At 50.9% G+C, this 23,029-nt stretch overlaps 1 protein-coding gene across 1 annotated transcript; it reads right to left on the bottom strand.

Annotated features, from left to right (window-relative positions):
* Positions 1-5,732: 5,732 nt before the first annotated feature.
* On the bottom strand, positions 5,733-15,425 carry SERPINA4 (serpin family A member 4). Its single transcript, XM_015074974.3, has 5 exons — positions 15,284-15,425; positions 12,629-13,294; positions 8,043-8,316; positions 7,041-7,200; positions 5,733-6,273 (listed from the first exon to the last, which is right to left on the bottom strand). Exons 2-5 carry the CDS (start codon positions 13,275-13,277, stop codon positions 6,073-6,075), a joined length of 1,284 nt encoding a protein of 427 aa, XP_014930460.3. The 5' UTR covers positions 13,278-13,294; positions 15,284-15,425; the 3' UTR covers positions 5,733-6,072.
* Between the last annotated feature and the right edge of the window lie 7,604 nt (positions 15,426-23,029).

The following is a 23,029-nucleotide window of genomic DNA, read 5'->3' as shown; positions in this document are numbered from 1 at the left end:
CTCTTACAAAAGGGCCGTATCTAGGATTTCTGTGGGCTCATCTGGACTGCCCTTTTCGACCTTGAAACTGGGGCTCTGAAGCACAGCCCCACCCTTTCAAGAGCATTTCCAAGATGCTGGGGCAGGTGCTGGCTCAACCCTTATTTCATTCCCAAGGTCCCCACGGCTGCGGCTTCCTAATACCGAGGAGTCCCGGGTATGGCCACAACCCAGAGGTTTTGTGGGTGAGCTGGGGTGTGGAGCTGGCAGAGGAGACGGGGTGGCGGGGGTGGGAGGGGGCAGGTATCGCCTAGGGATGCCATCTTGGTGTTCGGCAAGCATGGGTCCCTCTACAACCTCTGTGACCAGGAGGGGACTGAGCTCGGCCTCAATCTGGAGATAAACACAGTCACTACCAGACGTCAAGCACTTGCTTTGGGCTCAGCGCCTTCCGCACATGCAGGAAGGTGGGTACCAGCACCCCCATCAAATCACTGAGGAGACAGAAGCAGAGAGAGGTTAGGCAATCAGCCCACAGGCACACAGCTAAGGAGAAGCGTTAGCAAGGGGGAAGCTTGGTGTCGTCTGTCCCCAGGCCATGTGACCTAGCGAAAGTCTTTCCTTTCATAACCCAGAGATTCCTAAACTATGTTCTGCAGGGTGGGAATCATGTGAACACCTGTGCCGGGATGGATACCGTGTCCCGCAAAGACATCCCCGTCCTGATACCCAGGACCTGTGGATGTCGCCTCTTGTGACTAAAGGGACTTTGCAAGTGTCCCTAAAGGGACTTTGAAATGCGGGGGGTGGGGAGGAGACTGTCACAGATTACCCAGGTGGGCCCTAACTGTAATCACAGGGGTCCTTACAAGGGAAGGCAGTGGGAAACCAGAATCAGAAGAAGGCGACGTGATCACGGAAACAGAAGAGAAGGCTGCGACGTGGGGCCATGGGCCAGGGACCCTCAGAAGAAAGCCCTGCTGACTTCTCGATGTTGACCCAGCAAGACCCATTTTGGACTTTGGACCTCCAGAACTGTTAGCGAATAAATGCTTGTCATTTTAAGCCACTAAGTTTGTAATAATTGATTACAGCAGCGACAGGATCCTGGTACAGCCAATACCCCCAAATGGGCTCCAGATGGAAGCATTGGGGAAAGATGGGGTTAACCAAGACAGGAAGGACTTCCAGCTGTTCATAGACACGTCCCATGTATCTCTTTCTAAGCCTATATTGTAAGGAATCTCTTGAGAATCTGGGGAAAGTCTGTGGCAGCCCCTGACTCTCCTTGCCACTCGGGAAGGGGGCAGAGGCCGGGTAAGTTCTGAAGAGAAAGGTTTGGGGGGGACGCTGGTCTCAGGGCACGATGCCCCGTGCATTAGCCTGCTAATTAGGCTGCCATAACAAAATAGCAGACTGGGAGCTTCAACGGCAGACATTTATTTTCTCCCTTTTCTGGAGGCTGAAAGTCCAAGATCAAGGTGACATCCCATGCGGTTGCTGGCGAGATCTCCCTTCCTGGCTTGCAAATGGCACCTTCTCACCTTGTGCTCACATGGGCTCTTTGTGCATAAGAGGGAGACAGGCGGTTCTGGTGTCTCTGCCTCTTCTTGTAAGGACATCATTCCTGTGAGGTTAAGACCCAACCTGTATGACCTCATGGAACTTTAATTAACTTCCCTAAAGGCCCCATAGTCACATTGGGGGTTAGGGCTTCAACATGTGAATTTGGGGGGGGGGGCACACTTAAGTTCATAACAGCCACAGTGAGAGAGTAGGAGGTGCCAGTGGCCAGAATATGGGAATTTAAAGACCCGTGGTGTTTGTGATACATTTATTTTTTGATTAACACCAAAAGCGACAGAGAACGCCATCCCCAACAGGTGAGTTTCACGCTGGGCAGAGGTGGGTTCTGCTCGGCCCAGCCCACTGAGTGTAACAATGTTGAGGAGAAATGTCTTTCAATAAACAGGAGCCTTGGGGCGCCTGGGTGGTTCAGTCAGTTAAGCGGCCGACTTTGGCTCAGGTCACGATCTCATGGCCTGTGGGTTCCGGCCCCGCGTCGGGCTCTGTGCTGATGGCTCAGAGCCTGGAGCCTGCTTTGGATTCTGTGTCTCCCTCTCTCTCTTCCCCTCCCTTGCTCATGTTCTGTCTCTCTCTCTGTCTCTCAAAAAATAATAAATAAACATTAAAAAAAATAAGAAAAAATAAATAAATGGGGGTCTTTACTGACCTACCCTCCTGGACCCCAACACTGTCAGCCCACTTTACTAGTTCAGGTGACCCGCCAGCTCTGGCTGTGACTGTGTTCTAGAGGATAGGGGAGGACAGGGTTGTGACAAAAGATGAAATAGTTAACAGTCGTGGAGTGCCAGAGGTCTGTGCTTTACGTGTAGTAACTCATCCAGTGCTCAAGATGGGCTTCTGCGTTAGGTAATGTCTCCATTATACAGGTAGGGGAACTGAGGCTCAGAATAGCCCATGTCGGGGACGTCTGGCTGGCTCAGTGGGTTAAGTGTCTGACTCTTGATCTTGGCTCAGGTGATGATCTCATGGTTTGTGGGTTCGAGCCCCACATCGGGCTCTGTGCTGACAGCTCAGAGCCTGGAGCCTGCTTCGGATTCTGTGTCTCCCTCTCTCTCTGCCCCTCCCTCGCTCTCTCTGTCTCTCTCAAAAATAAATAAACATTTTTTGACAAATAAAATAAAATAAAATAAAATAAAATAAAGTAAAATAGGGAAATGTGGACACAGACATGGCCACAGAGAGAATGCCACAGTTTGCCAGCAAACCACCAGAAGCTAGGAGGGAGGCCCGGAACATTCTCCCGCACGGCCCTCAGAAAAGACAACCCTCCCAACACCTTCATCTCAGACTTTCAGCCTCCGGACTGTGGGATGATACATTTCTGTTGGTTAAACCGCTCAGTGGGTGGTGCTTTGTTATTCCGGCCCCAACAAACTAACACAGTCAGTCACGGGTGGCGGTCAGGTTCGAACCCAGGCATTCTGGCTCCAAAGTCTAGGTTTTGTACGTGCGTGTTCTGTGGCCTCTTGATAAGTCCTGGAAACACGTGTCCCCGTGCCCTGCTCACTGCAGGTGCTCAGAGCATGGGAGCTATTGGCCTTAAATCGCCGCTTCTCAGAAAAGGACTCCCCCGCCTTCCCAGGCAGCCAGGGATGGGGCTGGCGCCTTCCTTTCACAGCGGGTCAGAGCCGGGGTTCCCAGGTCTGCATCTTCAGGGGATCCCGTGTCTGTTCTCCGCTCTCTGCTGCTACAGCGGCTGTGAGGTCTGTGCCCATTTACGGGTGGTGTGTGGAATCTGAGAGCCAGAGAGGTGACGTGCCCGCCCCACAGCACAGGGTTGGTGGGAAAGCTGGGACCACACCCCTCCAAGCTCCAGTCCAGATCTCACGCGCCCCCTCTGCCCCTGGGGAGATGCCCCAGTTCCCGGGCCAGTGGCCAATCCCCGCTTCGTGACTATTTGTTGAATGACAGAGCGAATAACCAAAAGAACCCATGTTGCATCTCCCAAGGGGTGTCACGAGGGCCACACAAATCAGGGACCCCATAGGAGAGCAGCAAAGGAGACGAGAAGGAGGCCCAGGCACCGCTCTGGGGGCGGAGGGGGGATTAGGTGTCTTGCATGGAGTCTTTTTATGTATCGGTTTAAGGTTCCAAAAGGGCATTTCGAAATCTGAGGAGTTGGAATAATAAATATTTACCCAATCAATTCCAGGGATGTGTCAGGGGGTGGTGATGCAGAGCAAACAGCTCGGGGACCTTGCTCAGGGCACAGCCTTTTTCATTCATTCATTCATTCATTCATTCATTCATTCCCCAAATATCATTTGAGCCTCAGCCACATGCCAGACCATACGATCAGCTCTGGGGCCAGGCTCTGGGGTTAGTGCAGGAAATTCAGGATGAACAGGGCCCTGCCTCCAAGATGTTCTGTCTAATCGGGGCCAGGGGAGCAGAGATGAGTCAGCCAACCACATTTGATGGGAGAATGGCCATCTGCCTTGCGGAGGGCATGAGGCGTTTGTAGGAAGTTCCGGAAGATTCTCAGGGATGAGGGGGGGGAGCTCTGGGCCATGGGGACCTGCAGGAGCAAAGGCCCAGGGTGCAAGCTATGGACAACCTGGGGAAACAGCAACTTTCCTTGGCTCAAGTCACTAGGCACATGTGTGCAGGAGGAGGGACTGAGGCAGGAAAGGCAGAGGGGGGAAGAAGAGCGGGTAGGGGACTTTGAGCCTTAGTTTGCAGGCAATAGGGAGCCACTGAGTGCTCCTGAGTCGGGGAGGGGCGGGCTTCATCAGAATATGGCGGCGTCCCTCTCAAGGCTAATCTGAGGGCGACCGCTCCCCTTCCCTCCCCTTCATCCCACTGAGCCTCCCCCTTCACACACCACCCAGGGAGCACCGGCCACAGTAACCCCAGGCCTCGGGCTTCCCTCATCTGAGGGGCTTCAATCCGCCCACCCACCTGCTTCTATAGGGGCAGAGTTGGGAGTGTCAGGCTGGGCCGGGCTTCATTTCTTGCCTGATTATTAAAAAACAGAATTCAACTTCCCGACAGGTGCAGGGGGACATGGGCCAATATCTTCAGTAACATGCGTGCCTTTCAGCCAATCAACCCAAGGGATGGATGGGAGGGTCTACATTCCTCCCGGCAGTGGGGGGCCCGGGGTCCTGCAGCATTTCCAGGTCCCTATCCACGTAGTTCGGGGCTGGTGTGACAGGCACCTCATTTGGGATCTTTCTTTTATCAGGGTTGTCCTGGGGCTATCCTGTCCAGCCCAGGGCTGTATTTGAGAGGCGAGGGGGAGAGAACCCCGAAGTCTTCCCTTCCCACCCTCTCTCGCTTCCTTTCGCAACGGCTTCCTCTACCATAAAGAAGCGGTCTGTCTCTTGCTCTGAATATTGGTTTCCTGGTTTCCCACAACGAGCCTATTCTGTCCTTGTAGCATTATTTGGACCAGGGACCATGTCATACAAACCCTGCAATGTCGCGGCCCTTGATCAATCATCAATGCTGGAGGTGGCCTTCAGCCTGTCTCTTCAGTCACCAGTGGCACCCTCCTGCCTCCGACGCACTGGCCGACAAGAATATCCACAGGGCCCTGCCTAGGGAAGTGCATCTGCCCCAAATCACTGAGGTTTGGGACCAACACAGCCAGGTTCTGTCGGCCCCCCTCCTCCTGGGGGAGGGAGAGAGGTTGATTCTCTGAGGCTCTGGATGGACCCTGCTCAGAGAATTCAGCCCACACACCACGGATGTCTGAGCTGGACCACCTGGGTCAGCCCGTATTACCCAGCTGGGGAAACTGAGACCCAAGAAGGGAAGCATTTGGCGGAAGCCCTGGAGCACATCAGTAGAAGATGGAGATATCAACACAGGTGCCCGGGCTCCAATCGCACACTCTGTCTTCTTCTTCAGTGCATCCGTGACCATGGCCATTGATCCTGGGGGACTGGCCACATCTCCACAGACAAAGGAGGGGGCAGTGCCTTTTGCCCCCGGGTGGCTACCCGCCTTGCTGGGCTTTCCTCATTAGGTCCCTGTGGCAGCCACCTCGACTGGTGCTCTCCCAGCCGAGGCCCTCCCGAGCCCCCGCTCTGAAACCAGGCGTCCACCCTGCCCAGGATGGCTGGCTGCCCACATTGCTTCTCCCTTGCATACACTGGAACTTGGAACATCTCACTCCCATGTCTGGGACCAGATATGCCAGGGCCATGCAGGGCAAACCCTGAAGGGATGGAAAACGAGGATGCGTTTATTGAGTATCTACTACGTGCAAGGCACCAAACCAGGTTCCTCATAGCCATCGTTTTGTTTAATCCCTTCAACCACCTGGCGGGGTGTCTCCCACTCTCCCGGGTGGTGCTTGAAGCAGCCAGGCGACCTGCCTGAGGTCACACCGTCCCGAGGAGCTAGGTGTCCGGGTCACATGTCGCTCTCCTTCGCCAACAGCTTCTGCCCCGGACTCTTAGGATCTTCTGAATCCCTTGCTCCAACGCGGAGCTGCTCACACCAAGCCCCCCAGGCCACATCCTCCAGCTTGTAACGGAAGAGCCGGCCCTGGGAAGGCTATGGTTTCGTGGGGTTGACAACCTTGCCCAGAAAGAGGATGCTCTGGGTATCAGTGGAAAAGATCACCACAAGGAAGGGCCGGTTGAACCAGAGGACTCCGCGACTGCGACGGGCAGACAGAAAGGTGGCAAAGCTGCCAGTGGCCGCTGCAGCCTGGGTGCCAGCCTCGTCCACCTCCAGAATGGCTTTGTGGAAACTCTGGGAAGGAAATCACAAGTGTTTACCTCCAAGAGAACATGAGCCAGGACTCAGGGAAGCCCGGAAGAACCAGAGATCGCTGAAGATCAGCACCGCAGTTCACTGCTAGCCAAGCCCCTTGTTGGGGCTATCACAGCAAGAATGTCTACACTGGGTGGGTTGTTGAGTTGGATGCCCTCTTATTTATGGAAATAATTATTTCTATCAGCAACTTAACACTTACTACGTGCCCTGGGGCACTTTTTAAATCTTCATAACCACCCTGAAAGGTTGATGCATTATGGCTGGTTGACAGATGAGGAACATAAATCCAGACACTAGATAGCCCTTGATTGCTGTAAGGGAAGGAACTGGAATTCAACTCTGCAACTCAAGGCTCTACCTTATAATGCACTTTTGTCTTCCTCACTGAAGTCCTAGGTCTCTTTCTCTCGTCAAAGGAATCTCTGATACACACCCCCAGCCCAGCCTGGTCTGTTATCCTTTCTCTGTTTCTTTCACTTTGTCACTCTCCATTGTCGTGATCTATGGAGCCCACTTGGCCGCGAGAGCTCCCTGAGGACAAGGATTGGGTGGACACCGTATCCCCAGAGCCAAGTACCATGCCAGCACGTGGTGGGTTGGTTCCTGGAAACCCGTGCCTGTGGATGGTTGAATGACTCTCAGCCTCTGGTGGCAGAGGGAACACCCATCACCTAGAAGCTTCCAAGGGGCAGACATTCCCCACTGCGTCTCCAGGCATCAGTGACCACCGATGACTTACTTACCTTGGACACCTGCAGCTTTCGCTCTTCAGTGATGCCGGACAAGTCAGCCTGCTGTGAGAACACGTCCACAAAGCCCAACATGGGCAAAATCTGATCTAAATTATAGGAGCCAGAAATGGAGAACTTGGGGAAATGCAACTCGAGCTTCCTGTAATAGTACCTGGAGGAGATATGGAGTTAAAACTCTGGACTCAGAAACAAGCGAGGGACCCCAGTGCACTGTACTCGCCCTTTCTGCACCCTCTAGCTGGCCCCACTCCATCTGACTTCTGCTGCCACAAACACCATTTGCTCAGTGCTCCCAGGGGCTTACAGCCAGGCTCCTTTGCTTCCAGGGCCTGCTGTCTGCAGGACCTCCTCCCTTGGGAGCTCGTCTTCAGCGGAGATTGTTTTCCATGGGCATGCCAGGTGCCCAGGGAGATGCAAGTCTCCCTGTGTGGCATTTTTGCCTTTGCCTGTGTTGGGGTCCTGTGGTTTTCACTTATTTGGGACCAGATGATTTCTTTGGCTAGAATTCCTCTATCCCATGAGCTGTGCAAATTTTCCGTCCACATGTGGCCTTGGGTTGAGGCCTTTTTCTTATACGTGGATGGAAACTTTTCCCACTCGTAGCCCCAGAGTGATATAAAGCTTCCTGGCTACTTCCTTAGATGGGCAGATGGAGTTTTCTTAAGTCCCTCTGTCCCAGTCATCTTGACCAGAGGTCTATGCATTCACTGCACAGGGGCAGACCCTCAGAGAGCCAAGGTCACATCACCCAGATCTTGTGCTATATGAGGGTTGCATCTAGAACCAGGACTCTTAACTCCTAGTCTGGTTCTCTTTTCACTGATAGGGGCAAAATCTTATCTCAGATGTAAGAGGAGAGTTCATTATTTGAGGAAACCCATGGAAAGTCTTAAAGCAAATAAGAATTCCTTTGTAATTTGGCAATCACCCCCCTTTTGGGCATTGGCTTCCATCAGAAAGGTCCCTTGGAAAGGCAGTGCTGCAGAAGATTACCTCTTCTGAAGCAAGCTCATCCACCTTTTTAGTATCTCTGGAGTCAAGACTTCCTCCACCTGCTTCATTTTCCCTCGGTTAGGAAGGATGAAAAGGGCCATCGCGTTTCCTTTGTAATCCATCCGCAGGACTGAGCAGGGCAAGTATTTGTCATGAAGATACCAGTGGTCCTCTGTGTCCTGCAGCATCATAGGCACCTTGACTACTGTATTCTCATCAACGTAGAAGTCTTGGGGAGTGGTCAACGAGAGAACGAATGGTTTCTCCCACAGAGCTGAAGGGAAGAAGGGAAGAAGGTACAAAGCACCGGTGGACCAACAAGCCAACCATCCAGCCAGGAAATGCCTCTCCAACAGTCGCGGAGACCCCACCTTACTGTTTCATCACGGTGTATCATTTAGACCATTCAAAGCCGGACCTGCCTGAGACACGGATCTCTCAGGGCTCATTTAGATTCTAAAATATGAGATACAAAGGGTATCAGCTAGGTTGTTTCCTGTCTTCGCCATTGAATTTACATGGCGGCGCTTAAATTTTTTTGCCAACCTGATGTTTATGTAATGGTAGCTCATTACGGCTTTGTAGTGCACTTTCTTGGTTAAAAATGAAGTTGAGCAACTTTTGCATGTTTACTGACCTGTTGACCATTTGTATGTTTACTGACCTGTTGACATAAAAAAAGTCCTATTTTTTTTTTTTTTTTTGCATCAGTGCCAGATCATGTTTTTTCCCCTGTATTTGTGGAGGACTGTTTCTTAGTGATTTGTAGGAGTTCTTTCTGAACATTAGTTGTGTATCAATCGTGTGAGTTGCAAATACTTTCTCTCCCTCTCTGCCTTGCTTTTCACTCTCATGATGGTGGGTTTTGATGGTTGAAAAATTTTTTTTAAGTTTATTTATTGGTTTTTGAGAGAAAGAGAGGGAGGGAGAGAGAGAGAGAGCCTGGGGCAGAGAGACAGAGGAAAACAGAGAATCCCAAGCAGGCTCTGCACTGTCAGTGCAGCGCCCGGCATGGGGATAGAACTCAAGAACCGTGAGATCATGACCTGAACCAAAACCAAAAGTCAGATACTTGACTGAGCCATCCAGGCGCTTTGGTATTGAAATTCTTTAATGAAGTGAACATATGAGTCTTTTCCTTTGTGATTAGGTCTTCTGTGTCTTGTTTAGGACAACTTTCCCTCCATATGTATTATATACATATAACCTCCATATATATTATAGAGAGAGAATAGGTCTTATATTCTAGAAGCTTTAGTCTTTCTTTTTACAAAAAGCACTCTACTCCACTTGGAAGGAATACTTATGATTGATAGAAGGGAGGGGCCTAAACCCATCTGTTTCCCCCTGTGGGGACCTAGTTGTCACAGTGTCATTTTTTTGTAACCCACTTTCCCCAGTGCTCTATCACAGTGGTAAGGGGGGGATGCCAACATTGACAAATATCAAATGCCCAGGTATCTATCCACGGAGCCATTTCTGGGCTCTACTCTGGCCTCACCCTTCTGTGGAATTGGTCTATTTGTACCACCAAGTCTAAATTAATACAGATTTATGATGAGTTGGGCTCTCTGGCAGCCAAGTTTTCCCATCGTAGCTATTCATGGCCTTTTGCTTTTCTCATATACATTTTAGACTCGGCTTGTTAACTGCCACCAAAAAAACACAAAAAAGAAAAAACCAAAAAAAAAAACCAAGAAAACCTGTTAGGATTTTGATTGGGATTACATTAAATATTTAGATTTATTCATGGGAGAATCCACATCTTTACCATATTGTCTTCCTTTCCATGACTATGATATATCGGTGTTTTTTATTTATTTTATTTTTTTAATGTTTACTTATTTTTGACAGAGAGAGAGCAAGTAGGGGAGGGGCAGAGAGAGAGAGAGAGAGAGAGAAAGAGACACAGAATCCAAAGCAAGTTCCAGGCTCTGAGCTATCAGCCCAGAGCCTGACGTGGGGCTTGAATTCACAGACTGCGAGATCATGACCTGAGCTGAAGTTGGACGTTTAACGGACTGAACCACCCAGGCAGCCCAATGTATCAGTGTTTTTTAAAGTTGAAGTCTGCCTTAACATCTCTCAAGAGAATCTTAGCTACAGAGTACTTGTGCATCTTTTGTTTTATTCTAGGTGCTTTTTGCTTTTGAAGATAAGCCACCATTTTTCCATTCTCTTACCACGTGACCTACAGCGAGGCCTGGGCTACATTCGTGTCCCCAAAGTGTAGGGCAGATGTGTCAGTGGGCAGGATGTCTCTATCTCCCTTCTGTTTCTGGAGAACCTCTCTTTCTCATGCCAAACAGCCTGAGCTAGGTTTCTTTCAGATGAGAGCACCCAAACCCTTCATTATCTGTGATCAGAGCTTTGGGTGGGTCAATGGTGTGTATTATACATTTAAATTATATTTCAAAGGGAATGGCATCAGTAGACTATTGTGCAGGCATTGGGTTAGATCTAAATAAAGTCTTCAATAGCATAAAACTACACACACACACACACACACACATACACACGAACGCATGCAAAACCTGGTGAAATCTGAGTTAGTTCTATAGATTGCACCAATGTCAATTTCCTGGTTTTGTTACCGTACTACAAGTTATATAACATGTGATGTAGGATAACCTGCGTGGAGGGTGCATAAGATCTCTCTGTACTACTTTTGCACCGTCCTGTAAGTTTGTGGTTATTGCAGAATTAAAAAGGTTTTTAAAAACGTTTTCGATGGTAGGTGACACATTCCCTGTGTAAAATGCAAGTGATAACAAATCTGGCTGGATCGTTAGTCTGGCTGGGGCTGTTTCCCAGAATTTGCTCTCTGTAGAGTCTGGGTTCAAGGTGGTCACAAGCATGAGATGGGGAAGTAGACGTGGGGCAGGCACCACACTCTGAAGATCTTCGCAGGAAGATGGAATGATGGGCAGACCTAGTGGAGCCCTGTGTGCCCCGGCTCGTCCGTGCCATCCTCCAGGTTCATCGTCCAACAGTAGCCCTCTTGACCACCGGTGTCCCCAAGCCACCACCAGGTGCCCAGTGTGGGCTTCTCCACAAGTTCCCCTTACACAGACCCACTGGGGTGGCCGAAAGCAGCTGGAGTATAGTATAGATCCCCGATAAGCCCCAAAATTGCACCTGCCCCCAGGACTTCACTCTGCCCCTCCCACCCTTGCTTCCTCCAAACCTTCATGTCCCCACAGTTATGCAAGGTCCAACTCCTATAGCAACCTCCTTTCCCTTACCACTTATGATGGCTTTGCTTCCCTGATGGAACACTGATGGTACACACAGCATGAAGCTGTCTTCACGCTGTGATTTCAACAGTTAACATATGTGTGTGAGTGGACGACTGGAATGAATTCAGTGAAAACGTTAACATTTTGGGTTGTCTCAGTGTGGTAGGATTAGGGGAAATTTCTTTTTTCTTTTTAAGTTTATTTATTTTGAGAGAGAGGGCAGGGGGGAATGAGCAGGGAAAGGGCAGAGACAGAAGGGGAGAGAGAGGATCCCAAGCAGGCTCCACACTGTCAGCGCAGAGCCCCACACGGGGCTCGAGCTCACGAACCCTGAGATCATGACCTGAGTGGAAACCAAGAGTCAGATGCTTAAACGACTGAGCCACCCAGGTGCCCCCGGGCAATTTCTATTTCCTTTTATACCCTTATGTGTTTTTAAGGATCTTCAAAATGAGTATAATCATTAGATTAATTACAATTACTCTAATTATTTATTGACTATATATAATGGTCAGGGGTCGCCAAACTTTTTTTTGCAAAGGGCCAGAAAGAAAGCAAATATTTTAGGCTCTGTAGCAACTGCTTATCTCTGTGGCTGTGTGAAAACAGCCCAGGGACAATGCACAAATGAGTGGGCATGGCTGTGTGCCAATAAAACTTTATTAACAAACACAGGAAGCCCATCAGATGTGGCTGGGGACTGTAATTTGCCTATCTCTTTAGGCCGTCTTCTAAGGAGGACACAAATATGTGCCATGATTTGATCCTCAAAACAGAACTTCGGGGGTGCCTGGGTGGCTCAGTCGGTTAACTGACTTCGGCTCAGGTCACGATCTCATGGTTTCATGAGTTTGAGCCCTGCCAACGGGCTCTGTGCTGACATCTCGGAGCCTGGAGCCTGCTTCAGAATCTGTGTCTCCCTCTCTCTCTGCCTCTGCCCCACTCCTTCTCTGTCTCTGTCTCTCAAAATTAAATAAACATTAAAAAAATAAAACCAGAACTTTGAAGGAGGTATTCTTCAACAACCACCTCCCTGTTTACACTATTGATAAGTGGCAGTCCTTCGTCATGAATCCAGAAGTTCAACTTGTACATTTCATACATTACCATTACTAAAAAAAAAAAAATAAAAAAAATAAGAAAACGTATCTAAAGATAGGAGTGTACGGAAACCTCTAAACTACACGATCTTAAATATCTGATGCTCTCACATGAATCTTCTAAGGGTTGCTTGGCCCTATCTGGCCCCATCCATCCACTTTCTCTTTTTTTTTTTTAAACATTTAATCCATCTGTAAATCAGGGGGAGAGGGGAGATACAGGACCCACCGATGAACTGACTCTTACCTTTGAAGTAAATGTAATTCACCAGCACCATTGCGATGTCTGTGCTCAGGTCACTGACCAAATCCACAATCTTCCCTTGAGTTTCCTCCTTGACATGGTCATTGATCAGCTGGGCGGTACCCACAGAGTCGTGGAAGTTGGTGAGGAATAATTTGGAGTCATAGAAGGCCACACTGTCATTCAGAAATCCCGGAAGGATGGGCAGCTCCTGGCTCAGGAACAGGGTGCTGCCCGTGTGCATCTCCAGCCTGTCTCCCGGGAGGTAGAGGGTGTGCAGGAGGTGCCGGAAGCCCTGGTGGATGTCCGACTCAGACACCTCCGTGAGGTTGAAGCCCAGACCCTCGAGGATCTGGGTCTGGCTGTGTGAGCGGGCGCCCAGGGACAGCATGGCGTAGGAGGCAGAGATGCTCAGCGGGGAAAAGAAGATGTTGCTCCCAGGGCTCTGGGAAGCCATCAGGTGGTAGAAGCGGAGAGCAAAGACTGTATTTCCCGGGGCAATCTTGAGGCTGGGGGAGCCCTCACCTGTGCTTGGAGCTTCCGGATGGGGGCTGCCAGTGTGACCCTGGCTGTTGTGTTCAGGGAGGAGCTGGCCGTGAGATGCGACCAGCAGTCCAGCCAGAAGGAGGAGCAGGTGGCTGGCAAGATGCATCTTCTGCACTGTCAGGGCTATAGGAGGAAAGAGAGTGCCCAGGCAATGCCCCAGCAGAAGCCCCAGCCCTACTGAGAAGTCAGGGAAGGGCAGGGCCCCCGGGTGACAAGTGATAGGGTCAAGTCCAGCAGATGGGCCTATGGCAGCCTAGCAAACACCCAGCCCCTTCCCAGTATGTGGTGAAGATGATATTCTGTGGGTTAACCAAGCACGTTCCTTGTGCCCACCGCCTCCTGGCACTTCCTGTCCCGGTGAGCTTTGCAAAGCACTGGCCTCCATTCTTATTGCCGAGACTCGCCAAATGACTGAATGAGGTCATTTATCTAACTGCTAAATATCTGAGCTAGAGCATGTGGCTCCAGACTCAGCCCGGGGCTCCTTTTGCCATTTGAGCTAATTTCCTCAGCCCAGTGACCCACTGCACCGAGGATGCGAATCGCCAAAGTGTTAGCCTCAACTCCACAAACATCCATGGTGTGCTTTACGGTTTGCAAAATCACTTTAACGCCATTTTGTCTGACCCTCTTACCCAGGTAGAGGTCAGTAGAACTGGCATTCTTATCTTCACTCCAGACAGATAAGATCACTGATGTTCAAAAAACTGATTCGCCTGGGGTGCCTGGATGGCTCAGTCGGTTATGCGTCCGACTGTTGATATGGGCTCAGGTCATGATCTCATGGGTGTGAGATCGAGTCTTGAGTCGGGCTCTGCACTGAGCGTGGAGCCTGTTTAAAATTATGTCTCCCTCCCCAGCTCTCTCTCTCTTTCTCTGTCCCTCAAAAAACAAAACAAAAAGAAACACAAAACAAAAACAAACAAAAAACACACAAAAACAAAACAAAACAAACAAAAAAATGCAAAAAAAACAAACAAAAATAAACAAAAACCAAAACCAAAGCAAAACAAAACAAAAAAACCTGAATTGCCCGAAGTTCTGGGAAACGGATTGGTCTCTTCTCCTAATCAACTTAACCTACCCAAACAAGGGTGCTCGATTTTCTCCACTAAATCTGCTCGGCCGCGTCAGGTAGCCTCACCGTTATTACCTGGTTCTCAGCCCCGAATCCAGTTGCCAGCCCTAACCTGGGTCTGGCCTTCCAAGACCGCACCCCCAACCATTCAATCTTTCCGCATACCCGGCAGCCTCTTCCCTCAACCTCCTAGTCTCCCCACTGCTACGATCCTCACTCAGACCTCCAGCACCACTCACTCAGACCAGGGGCCAGACTGCGGGCCATGTTGCAGCTCCCCAACTTGGCTGTGCCGGCTGGAAAGCAGCCACCCGCACACCCACAAGGCAGCCTAGTGTGGGGCTGGGTTCCGGTGGAGCTTTATTCATGGACGGTGAAATGTGAATTTCATATATTTTACATGTGTCACAAAATATCGTCCTCCTTTTGATTTTTTTTCAACCATCAACAGATTTTATATTTATATTTATATTGTATCTTGATATTATACCTTGCATTCCTAGCTCAGGAGCTATGCAAAAACAGGCAGGGGGCCAGACCTAGACTGTTGTGGCTTTCCAACTGGTCTTTCTACCCTGATTTCCACCCAGGAGTTGCGGTGGTCACTTAAAACATACAGTGGGTCGCTTCACTCATCTACCTAACACCCGTCCCCATAGCATGGCCTCCTACCAAGCTCTAACACCTTCTCCTATCCTAACCTTCAGACGCTTCTCTGGCTTTGCAGTGAGTTACCCAGAATTTCCCTCTGGCAGGAACGCTCCAAAAGCACCTGCGTCAGGAGCCAGGAGACCCGTGCGGCCTCGCAGGAGGCTGTTTCTGGCCCTCAGCCCCAGTTTCCCCACCGGTATAATGAGGAGGGTCATGTAGTGAGGTGTGGGGGTCGTTCCAGCCCTAGGGTGTGTCACTTCTAGATTTCTCCGTGTCTCAGCACCGGAAGCCTTATGTCCCAGAGCCCCCAGTCCTGGGCAACCTAGAATGGTTGGTCACCCTCCCTTCTGAGTCTCAGATGCAGCCCTCAGCGAGTTACTCACGGTCGGTCCTGGTGTGGCCCCCCGGGCGGCTGTCTGAGAGCTAGAGGAAGCCCAGGAACATAGCCTGGGTCTATCAAGCCCAGGAACATTGGCAAAATCCCTCGGCACCCCCGGCACCACCTACCACCTTCCCGATTAGGTAATTATTAATGAACAGGTCCGTGGGTGCAGTGTGGAGTCTCAACACAGGGAATCTTCACTGAAAGTTGGCCCATCCCCTCCCAAGAGAACCCCTTCCCTCCGGGCGGGGGGCGGGGGGTAGCTCCAACAGAATTTAGCCCTTGCTGTTTGCATCATGCACCAAGGTTTGCTTGGCACATGCTAAGGCCCTGGGGTCCCCTTAGTGGATGTGGTCTTCACAGGGCCCCTCACTGGCCATGTGAACTTAAGCACATCTATTCCCTTCTCTGGGTTTGTCATGCTCCCCCATCCGCCCCCCCCCCCCCCACCTCCTGCAAAATGAAGAAGTCGGCCAGACCAGGGGCAGCAGACCCCAGTGCCTTCACAAACTTGATAAGGCTGCTTTCAGGGTGATGTGATGTGAGACTGGAGAGAGTTAGATCTCTGCAACCATGAAAATCAATCCGGGGACCTGGGTCCTGCCCCGGACCCCCAGTATACAATCCTGGACTATGCGATTGCTGAGGAACGTCCCAGCTTTAAAGCTACAGGGTTCTGTGATGGAACCCTCCGAGATGCCTTTAAGGAGAGTGCAGCCCAGGGGCAAGGGTGGCATGGGGTGGGAGCAAACCCCTCCTTGGGCCAGGACTCCAATTGCACATTTTTCTTTTTCGTTAGGGATCTCGAAGCTGCTTTATTTCCAGCAAGCAGTAAGCCTCAACACCCTTGGACCATTTTGGGTCAATTGAATGTGTAAAGGACGTGTGGCTGTTTCTTAAGCCCACTGGGGAAGGAAGCAATATGGCCACTGATATTCTGAATGGGGTGCCCTTGACATTCAGGCTTCCTCCAGGAAGCTTTTCTGAATGTGTCCAGGTCCTCGGGGGCTTTAACTTGAGTGGAATATACGCCATTGAGTAACAAGATGGGGCTGGGAGTCCTGATCTGGGCAGACCACAGAGGGGTAGAGTGGGTTCACGCACAGGCTTGGACCCAGCTGCCCTGAGGTTCAGGGGCATGTCCAAGTTCACACGACAGAAGTGCGTCAACACCAGGGCAACAGAGGAACTTGCCGTGCCAATAAAGTTCACTTGCTTCCTCCTCTCTCACCACACACGTGCACGCACCCCCCTGAGGGACTATCCTTATCCCATTTTGCAGATAAGGAAATGAAAGCCCAGAGAAGTTGCTAGCTCAGATTCCAGAGTTAGACTGAAGCCCGCGTTCTTCCTCTGTTTGGACAAACCTGCCTTGCTTCTAGAATAGCCAGTCCAGTTTTGCTCTCCACTGAGACGCACGGGCTAGAACACGTGCGCGCAGTAGGTGCTCCATTGAGGCTCGCTGAGTCAAATGAAGGGAGGAAAGATGGTTGTCGGTTCATGAGGGTGAAAATAAATTATTCCCTTTCCAGAGTCAACCGTTTGGGTCTTGCTTCCTTAGCCTGGTTTCTGCACTGAGTTAGAGCCCCAAGCGGTGGATTACAGCCGGAGGGACAGGTGGCCTGACCCTGCTGAGAGCGCGTGGAGACTGCCCTTTGGTTCCTGGACCTGCCCCTGCCTCCGGCTCTGAAGTCAGACAGGCGGCTGTTGCCGCTGAGCTGGTTAACCCTGGATAAGTCGCTCCACCTCTCTGGAGCTCGCTTTCCTCGCCTGTCAAAGGAGGAGCCATCGCTGAGTGGAAAGGCAGACGTGAGGGGACCCACATCATTGATATGCTGCACACCGGTCCGGCTCAACGGAGCTTCCTTCTTCCCTGCCTGCTTCTTGCAGTGGTGACAAAAGCAGGGACTGTGGGGGCTCAATCCCGGCCCCACCACCCGCTAAGTTACTTCCCTTTGCTTGTCATCTGTAAGCTGAGGGCAATAATCGTTCCAGATCTCGCGGTTGTCATGAGAGGTTGGTAAATTCATGTCTGCAAAGTGTTTAGAGTAAGTTTTGGCAATAGTAAGTGCAACGTAAGTGTGAGTGATTCATTTATCCCTAAATGTGCAAATATGGCTAAATCAGTCTTTTTTTATATAAATTAAAAAATTTTAATGTTTATTTTTGAGACAGAGACAGAGTGTGAGAGGGGGAGGGGCAGAGAGAGAGGGAGACACAGAATCCGAAGCAGGCTCCAGGCTCTGAGCTGTCAGCACAGAGCCCGACGCAGGGCTCGAACTCATGACCTGTGACATCATGACCTGAGCCAAAGTCGAACACTTAACTGACCGAGCCACCCAGGTGCCCCAATGTTTATTTCCTTTTTTTTAAATGCTTATTTATTTTTGAGACAGAGAGAGACAGAGCATGAACAGGGGAGGGGCAGAGAGAGAGGGAGACACAGAATCGGAAACAGGCTCCAGGCTCCGAGCTGTCAGCACAGAGCCCAATGCGGGGCTCGAACTCACGGACCGCGAGATCATGACCTGAGCCGAGGTCGGAAGCTTAACCCACTGGGCCACCCAGGCGCCCCCGCTACATCAGTCTTTTTAAACATTTTTTGCATTGTGGTCCTGACAGAGTATCTGGAGAAAGCCTTGGACTCTCCTTAGAATATGCACATGCTTGCAAATTTTACAATTTAGGGAGTTTCTTGAATTGCTCATAGTCCTTGTGGTCCCTGTGTGCCAGGGTTGCTGTTTTCTCCCACAGAAAACATCCTGCGTCAGGGAAAGATGGAAAGGACCTTCAGATCCTTAAAGGAGTCACCCCCGAGGGCACGGAGGATGGGGACGGAGGCCGGCAACCCTGGCGGCAGACTGGGCTTGGCCACAAGCTCAGAGCTCACTCCCGCCCAGTATCTGACTGCTTGCTGTCCTTAGGCCTCTGGGTGGGCTTACGGAGTGTGAAAACCTTGCACGTCATACCCTGGAATGCCAGGAGTTTCACATTAACCATCTGTGAGGTCCCAAAGAGCAACAGATCGTGTCACAGTGAGATTTGTACCTCTGTATCAGAACAAGACTGGCTTAGAGAAGATGCCTCGTGGAAGTGTATGAACAAACAAACGAATGAATGAATGGACAGCCATAGGGGCAGGGGTGAGGCTGTCGAGGGGAGGCTACTTTCCCAGCATCTTGAGCAGCAGCCTGAGCTGTACATGATCATGAGGCTCACTCCCTGGGGACCCTCCCGCTGTCACTTTGCAGCTTGAGACCCAGTCCTCTGTGGATGTCCTGGTTTCCCAATCCAGCACGTGTGTGACAGCTTAAGCTGTCCTTGCCTCCTAACCACCCCCAACCCCTTTCGCATTCTCTGGACTCGAGGGGAAGCCAGGATTTTGTCCTTCAAAAGGCTGTCATCGTTTTTAAGTTGACTGTCAATGTAATATGGAGGCTATGAAAAATCTGGGAACGTACAAAGTCTAAAGAAGAAAATAAAATCATTGGTAAGCCTGTCATTCAGCTATAGCTAGATTGGATTTATTTATTTCCAGTCTTTTTTTTTTTTTTAAATGGGTACAGGCACATACAGAATATCAACAATGAGGCCCTTCCAGTCTTGGTTTTGACAGAAGCGCCAAGATAATGAATGTTACAGTCCAGAGGACCCCCTGCCTTGCAAAAATTTCACAAAAAAGGTGGCTGAGCACTGGTCTCTTGACTCTTAAATGCTTTCCTGGCAAGAAGGAGGATTTAGAAGTAGGGAGAAGGTGGAGAATTACAGAGAGAAGGGAGGGGAGCGGGGGGACGGCCTCCCCTGGGACCCTGTCGAGAATGACGGGCTCATGGTCCCAGGGCCAGCATGGTTACATTCTGGTGAGGGCCCCCTTCCTGATTCACAGCTGGTGCCTCTTGGCCCTGCCCTCACATGATGAAGGGCAACAGATTTCTCTGAAGCCTCATTTTTTAAAAAATGTTTATTTATGGGGCGCCTGGGTGGCTCGGTCGGTTAAGCGTCCGACTTCGGCTCAGGTCAGGATCTCACGGTCTGTGAGTTCGAGCCCCGCGTCGGGCTCTGTGCTGACGGCTCGGAGCCTGGAGCCTGTTTCCGATTCTGTGTCTCCCTCTCTCTCTGCCCCTCCCCTGCTCACGCTCTGTCTCTCTCTGTCTCAAAAATAAATAAACGTTAAAAAAAATTTTAAATGTTTATTTATTTCTGAGAGAGAGAGTGAGACAAAGCGTGAGCGGGGGAGGGCCAGAGTTAAAAAAAATTTTAAATGTTTATTTATTTCTGAGAGAGAGAGTGAGACAAAGCGTGAGCGGGGGAGGGCCAGAGTTAAAAAAAATTTTAAATGTTTATTTATTTCTGAGAGAGAGAGTGAGACAAAGCGTGAGCGGGGGCGGGCCAGAAAGAGGGAGACACAGAATCGGAAGCAGGCTCCAGGCTCTGAGCCATCAGCCCAGAGCCCGACGCGGGGCTCGAACTCACAGACCGCGAGATCCTGACCTGAGCCGAAGTCGGACGCCCGACTGACTGAGCCACCCAGGCGCCCCTCTGAAACCTCACTTTTAAGCACACTGATCCCATTCGTAAGGGCGCCACTCATGTCCCCCAAAGAGACTCTGGGCTCTTTGGAAACCGGGACAGGATTTTATTGATTTTTCCCTCTGCGTCTGTCGCCTTCCCTCTAACGTCCAATGCTCAGCCCAGAGAGCATCCCTGGGAAGAGCATCCCTCTTCCTAGGGATCCCACGAAGTGCGCTTTCTCCCTTCAACTGGGAGATCGAGTGGAGGCCAGGAGAGATCAAGTATCTCGCTTAGGGTCACGCAGCTAGTACATGGGAGAGCTGGGGTTTGAACCCGGGGATATCTGGTTCCAAAGCCCAAGACCGTAGCCTCCACTTTCTTTCTTTTTTTTAAATGTAAATTAATATTTATTTATTTATTTTAGAGAGTGTGTGTGTGTGTGTGTGTGTGTGAACAGGGGAGGGGCAGAGAGATAGGAAGAGAGAGAGTCACAAGCAGGTTCCGTGTTCAATGCAGAGCCCAACGCGGGGCTCCATCTCATGATCCTGAGATCGTGACCCAAACTGATATCAAAAGTCAGATGCTTAACCGACTGAGCCACCCAGGAGCCCCCGCACCTTCCACTCTGGCCTCTAGTAGAAACGGGATGGTTTAGGGGCGCCTGGGTGGCTCAGTCGGTTGAGCGTCCGACTTCAGCTCAGGTCACGATCTCACGGTTCGTGAGTTCGAGCCCCGCGTCAGGCTCTGGGCTGGTGGCTCAAAGCCTGGAGCCTGCTTCCGATTCGGTGTCTCCCTCTCTCTCTGACCCTCCCCCATTCATGCTGTCTCTCTCTGTCTCAAAAATAAATAAACATTAAAAAAAAAATTTAAAAAAAAAAAAAAGAAACGGGATGGTTTAATCTCAGCCCACAACACCCCCCACTTTCCCCTCCAAAGGAACAGGGCTTTCTTTAACCAGGGGATGCTGGGAGTGAGAGCCTCTCTCTGAGGGTGAGATTGTGTGCGAACCTGGCCCTGCTACTTCCTGAAGCCACGCTCAAGGTCACAGGCAGGATGGAGACAGCTGCCCACATAGGCCGCTGGGAAACTGACCGATTTGCTGCTTTTTGCCCAAGACCAACATTGCTCAAAATATGGGTTCGGGTCCTCCATGAGCGGGTGCTTGTTAAAAGCGAAGAACCACAGGGTTTCCCTCAAGTTTCCTGAATCAGAGTCATGGGGCTGGCATAGGGTGGGTGGAGGAATTGCGTTTTAAGGAGCTCCCCCAAGAAGTCTTGCAAAAAATCACCCTCTGCCCGGAAGCAAGGGCTTTGCGAGGCCCGGTTCCCGCAGTTTGCCGTTCGACCACCAGAGGGCGCGCCACCACTTCTTAATCGCAGTGGCGTCTCCAGGGTCAGGCATTTCTGTAACTACTCCGGGGCTTTGGGTGACAAAGGGGAGGTTTGTGTTTAAGACAGTACAGCGGACCCTCCGCTGTCACGAAAGAGCTTTAAAGCTAGCTCATCCAGCCAAACACCTCCTCTTGCAGAAAGGGATGCAACTTGCCCAAAGCAAGTAAATGACAGAACTGGGCTCAGAAAACAAGGCACACCTCTGCGCCCACCACCCCAGGCTCCCTTCCCCTCCGAGCTCAGGCTTGCTCGGGGCTGGAAGAGAAAGAGAAACACCCACGGGTCCTTGCATTCATCCATCCATTCACTTGCTCAGTCGTTCCAGCTATTTACTGAGCTCCATCGTTAGGAGCAACATCACTCTGTCCTCCTTTGAGGGGGCTGTAGCCACCCCACAATATGGGGTTCCGAAGGGGAAGTTCAAGAGTTAGTATTGACCGTATGGGGATTTGCTCTCGCCAGGGGCAGCGAGGGGAGGTTAGGAGGGGTTTCCTGAGGAACGGACACTTGGGCCAAGAGCGGATGAGGAGGTGCCAAGTGAAAGCAGGGGGGTGCCGTGCGGAACACGGTTCCAGAAAGGGGAACAGCATGTGCGATGTCTTGCAGAAGAAGGGAGCGTGGAATGAGGACAGATGCATAGATGCCGGTGTGCCCCGGGGGGGTCAGGACATGAAAGGCAGGCTGGTGGGAAAGGACAGGGACGGGTAGGAATCGGGGACTCACAGGTGCATAAAATACAACCTTGATCCCAGGATCCAGGAGACAAGGTCTGACCAGGAGCAGGCACTAACAGGAGACGGCCCTGGGCAAGGTCACAAGCCGCAGAGCAAGGGATTGGAAGGGGGACACGGGGGGGGGGGGCAGGCTTCATGGAGGAGATGACATTTGGGTGGATCCCCCTTTGGTTTGATTTAAGGGCTTTTGGCTCCTTGCTCTGACTTCACAGTGTGCAGCTGTCATCCTAGCCATGAGGATTTTCTGTCTGATCCTGAGCAGATTATTCCAGAAGGTAGAAATCATTCTGAACGGAGAGGGAAAGGAGGGCATGAGGGTTTCTTGTTTTCAAGGGCCAGCTGGGTCCTCCAAACTCTGTCTGTCTCCCCACCATGGCTCCAGCCCCCCAGGCTCTTCTACAAGCACCGTTCTCTACAGCTCGGAGCAAAGTTTAGGCTTCGAGGCACCTGCCCATGAACCTCTTCATCCCTCAGCTCAGAGATCTCTGGATCTCAGCACTTTAGGGCTGAGGAAATGGGGAAATGAGAAGGAATGGGTTTTATAAATGATTGGGCAGATGTAGAGGATTGACAGCAGGCTCTTGTAATAGAGCCTGACTCCATTTTTTTGTGACTTCTACAATATTATTATTATTATTATTATTATTATTATTTTGCCGTAGCCTGATATCCATAGGGGTTTTTTTCTCCTTTTTATTTATATTCAAGTTAGTTAACATACTGTGCAGTCTTGCCCTCAGGAATAGAACCCAGTGATTCATCTCTTACATATAACACCCAGTGCTCGTCCCCAAAAGTGCCCTCCTTAATGTCCCTCGTGCATTTAGCCCATCCCCCTGCCCACTCCCGCCTCCAGCAACCCTGATGTTTGGCTGCTGGTGGCCATTAAGCCTCACCCCGCCCTCGCCCTTCTGCCCCCTTCCGGGCGAGTTGATGAAAAAGCCCATTGGTTTGCCTGGGAACCCTCACCCAGCTCACCCACCAACCACCGTCAAAACCCCAAGCCCAGCCTTCAGTCTTGCTTTCTCAAGCCACTTCTGGACCATCTTGGGAGCCTGCTCACCCCAGAAAGTCTCATTGTGTGAGTGGTAACCTTTCTATGCCCCCTGT

This window comes from Acinonyx jubatus, chromosome B3, assembly GCF_027475565.1.
Source record: "Acinonyx jubatus isolate Ajub_Pintada_27869175 chromosome B3, VMU_Ajub_asm_v1.0, whole genome shotgun sequence".
Classification (NCBI taxonomy): domain Eukaryota; kingdom Metazoa; phylum Chordata; class Mammalia; order Carnivora; family Felidae; genus Acinonyx; species Acinonyx jubatus.
This window is presented reverse-complemented; position numbering and strand designations above follow the sequence as displayed.

Excerpts from the sequence above, each read along its gene's own strand:
- SERPINA4 (XM_015074974.3), bottom strand. The coding sequence starts at position 13,277 with ATGCATCTTGCCAGCCACCTGCTCCTCCTTCTGGCTGGACTGCTGGTC. Across the intron at positions 8,317-12,628 it reads GAATTACATTTACTTCAAAG|CTCTGTGGGAGAAACCATTC; the intron begins GTAAGAGTCAGT and ends TCTTCCCTTCAG. Across the intron at positions 6,274-7,040 it reads GAAAGCTGCAGGTGTCCAAG|AGTTTCCACAAAGCCATTCT; the intron begins GTAAGTAAGTCA and ends TTTCCTTCCCAG.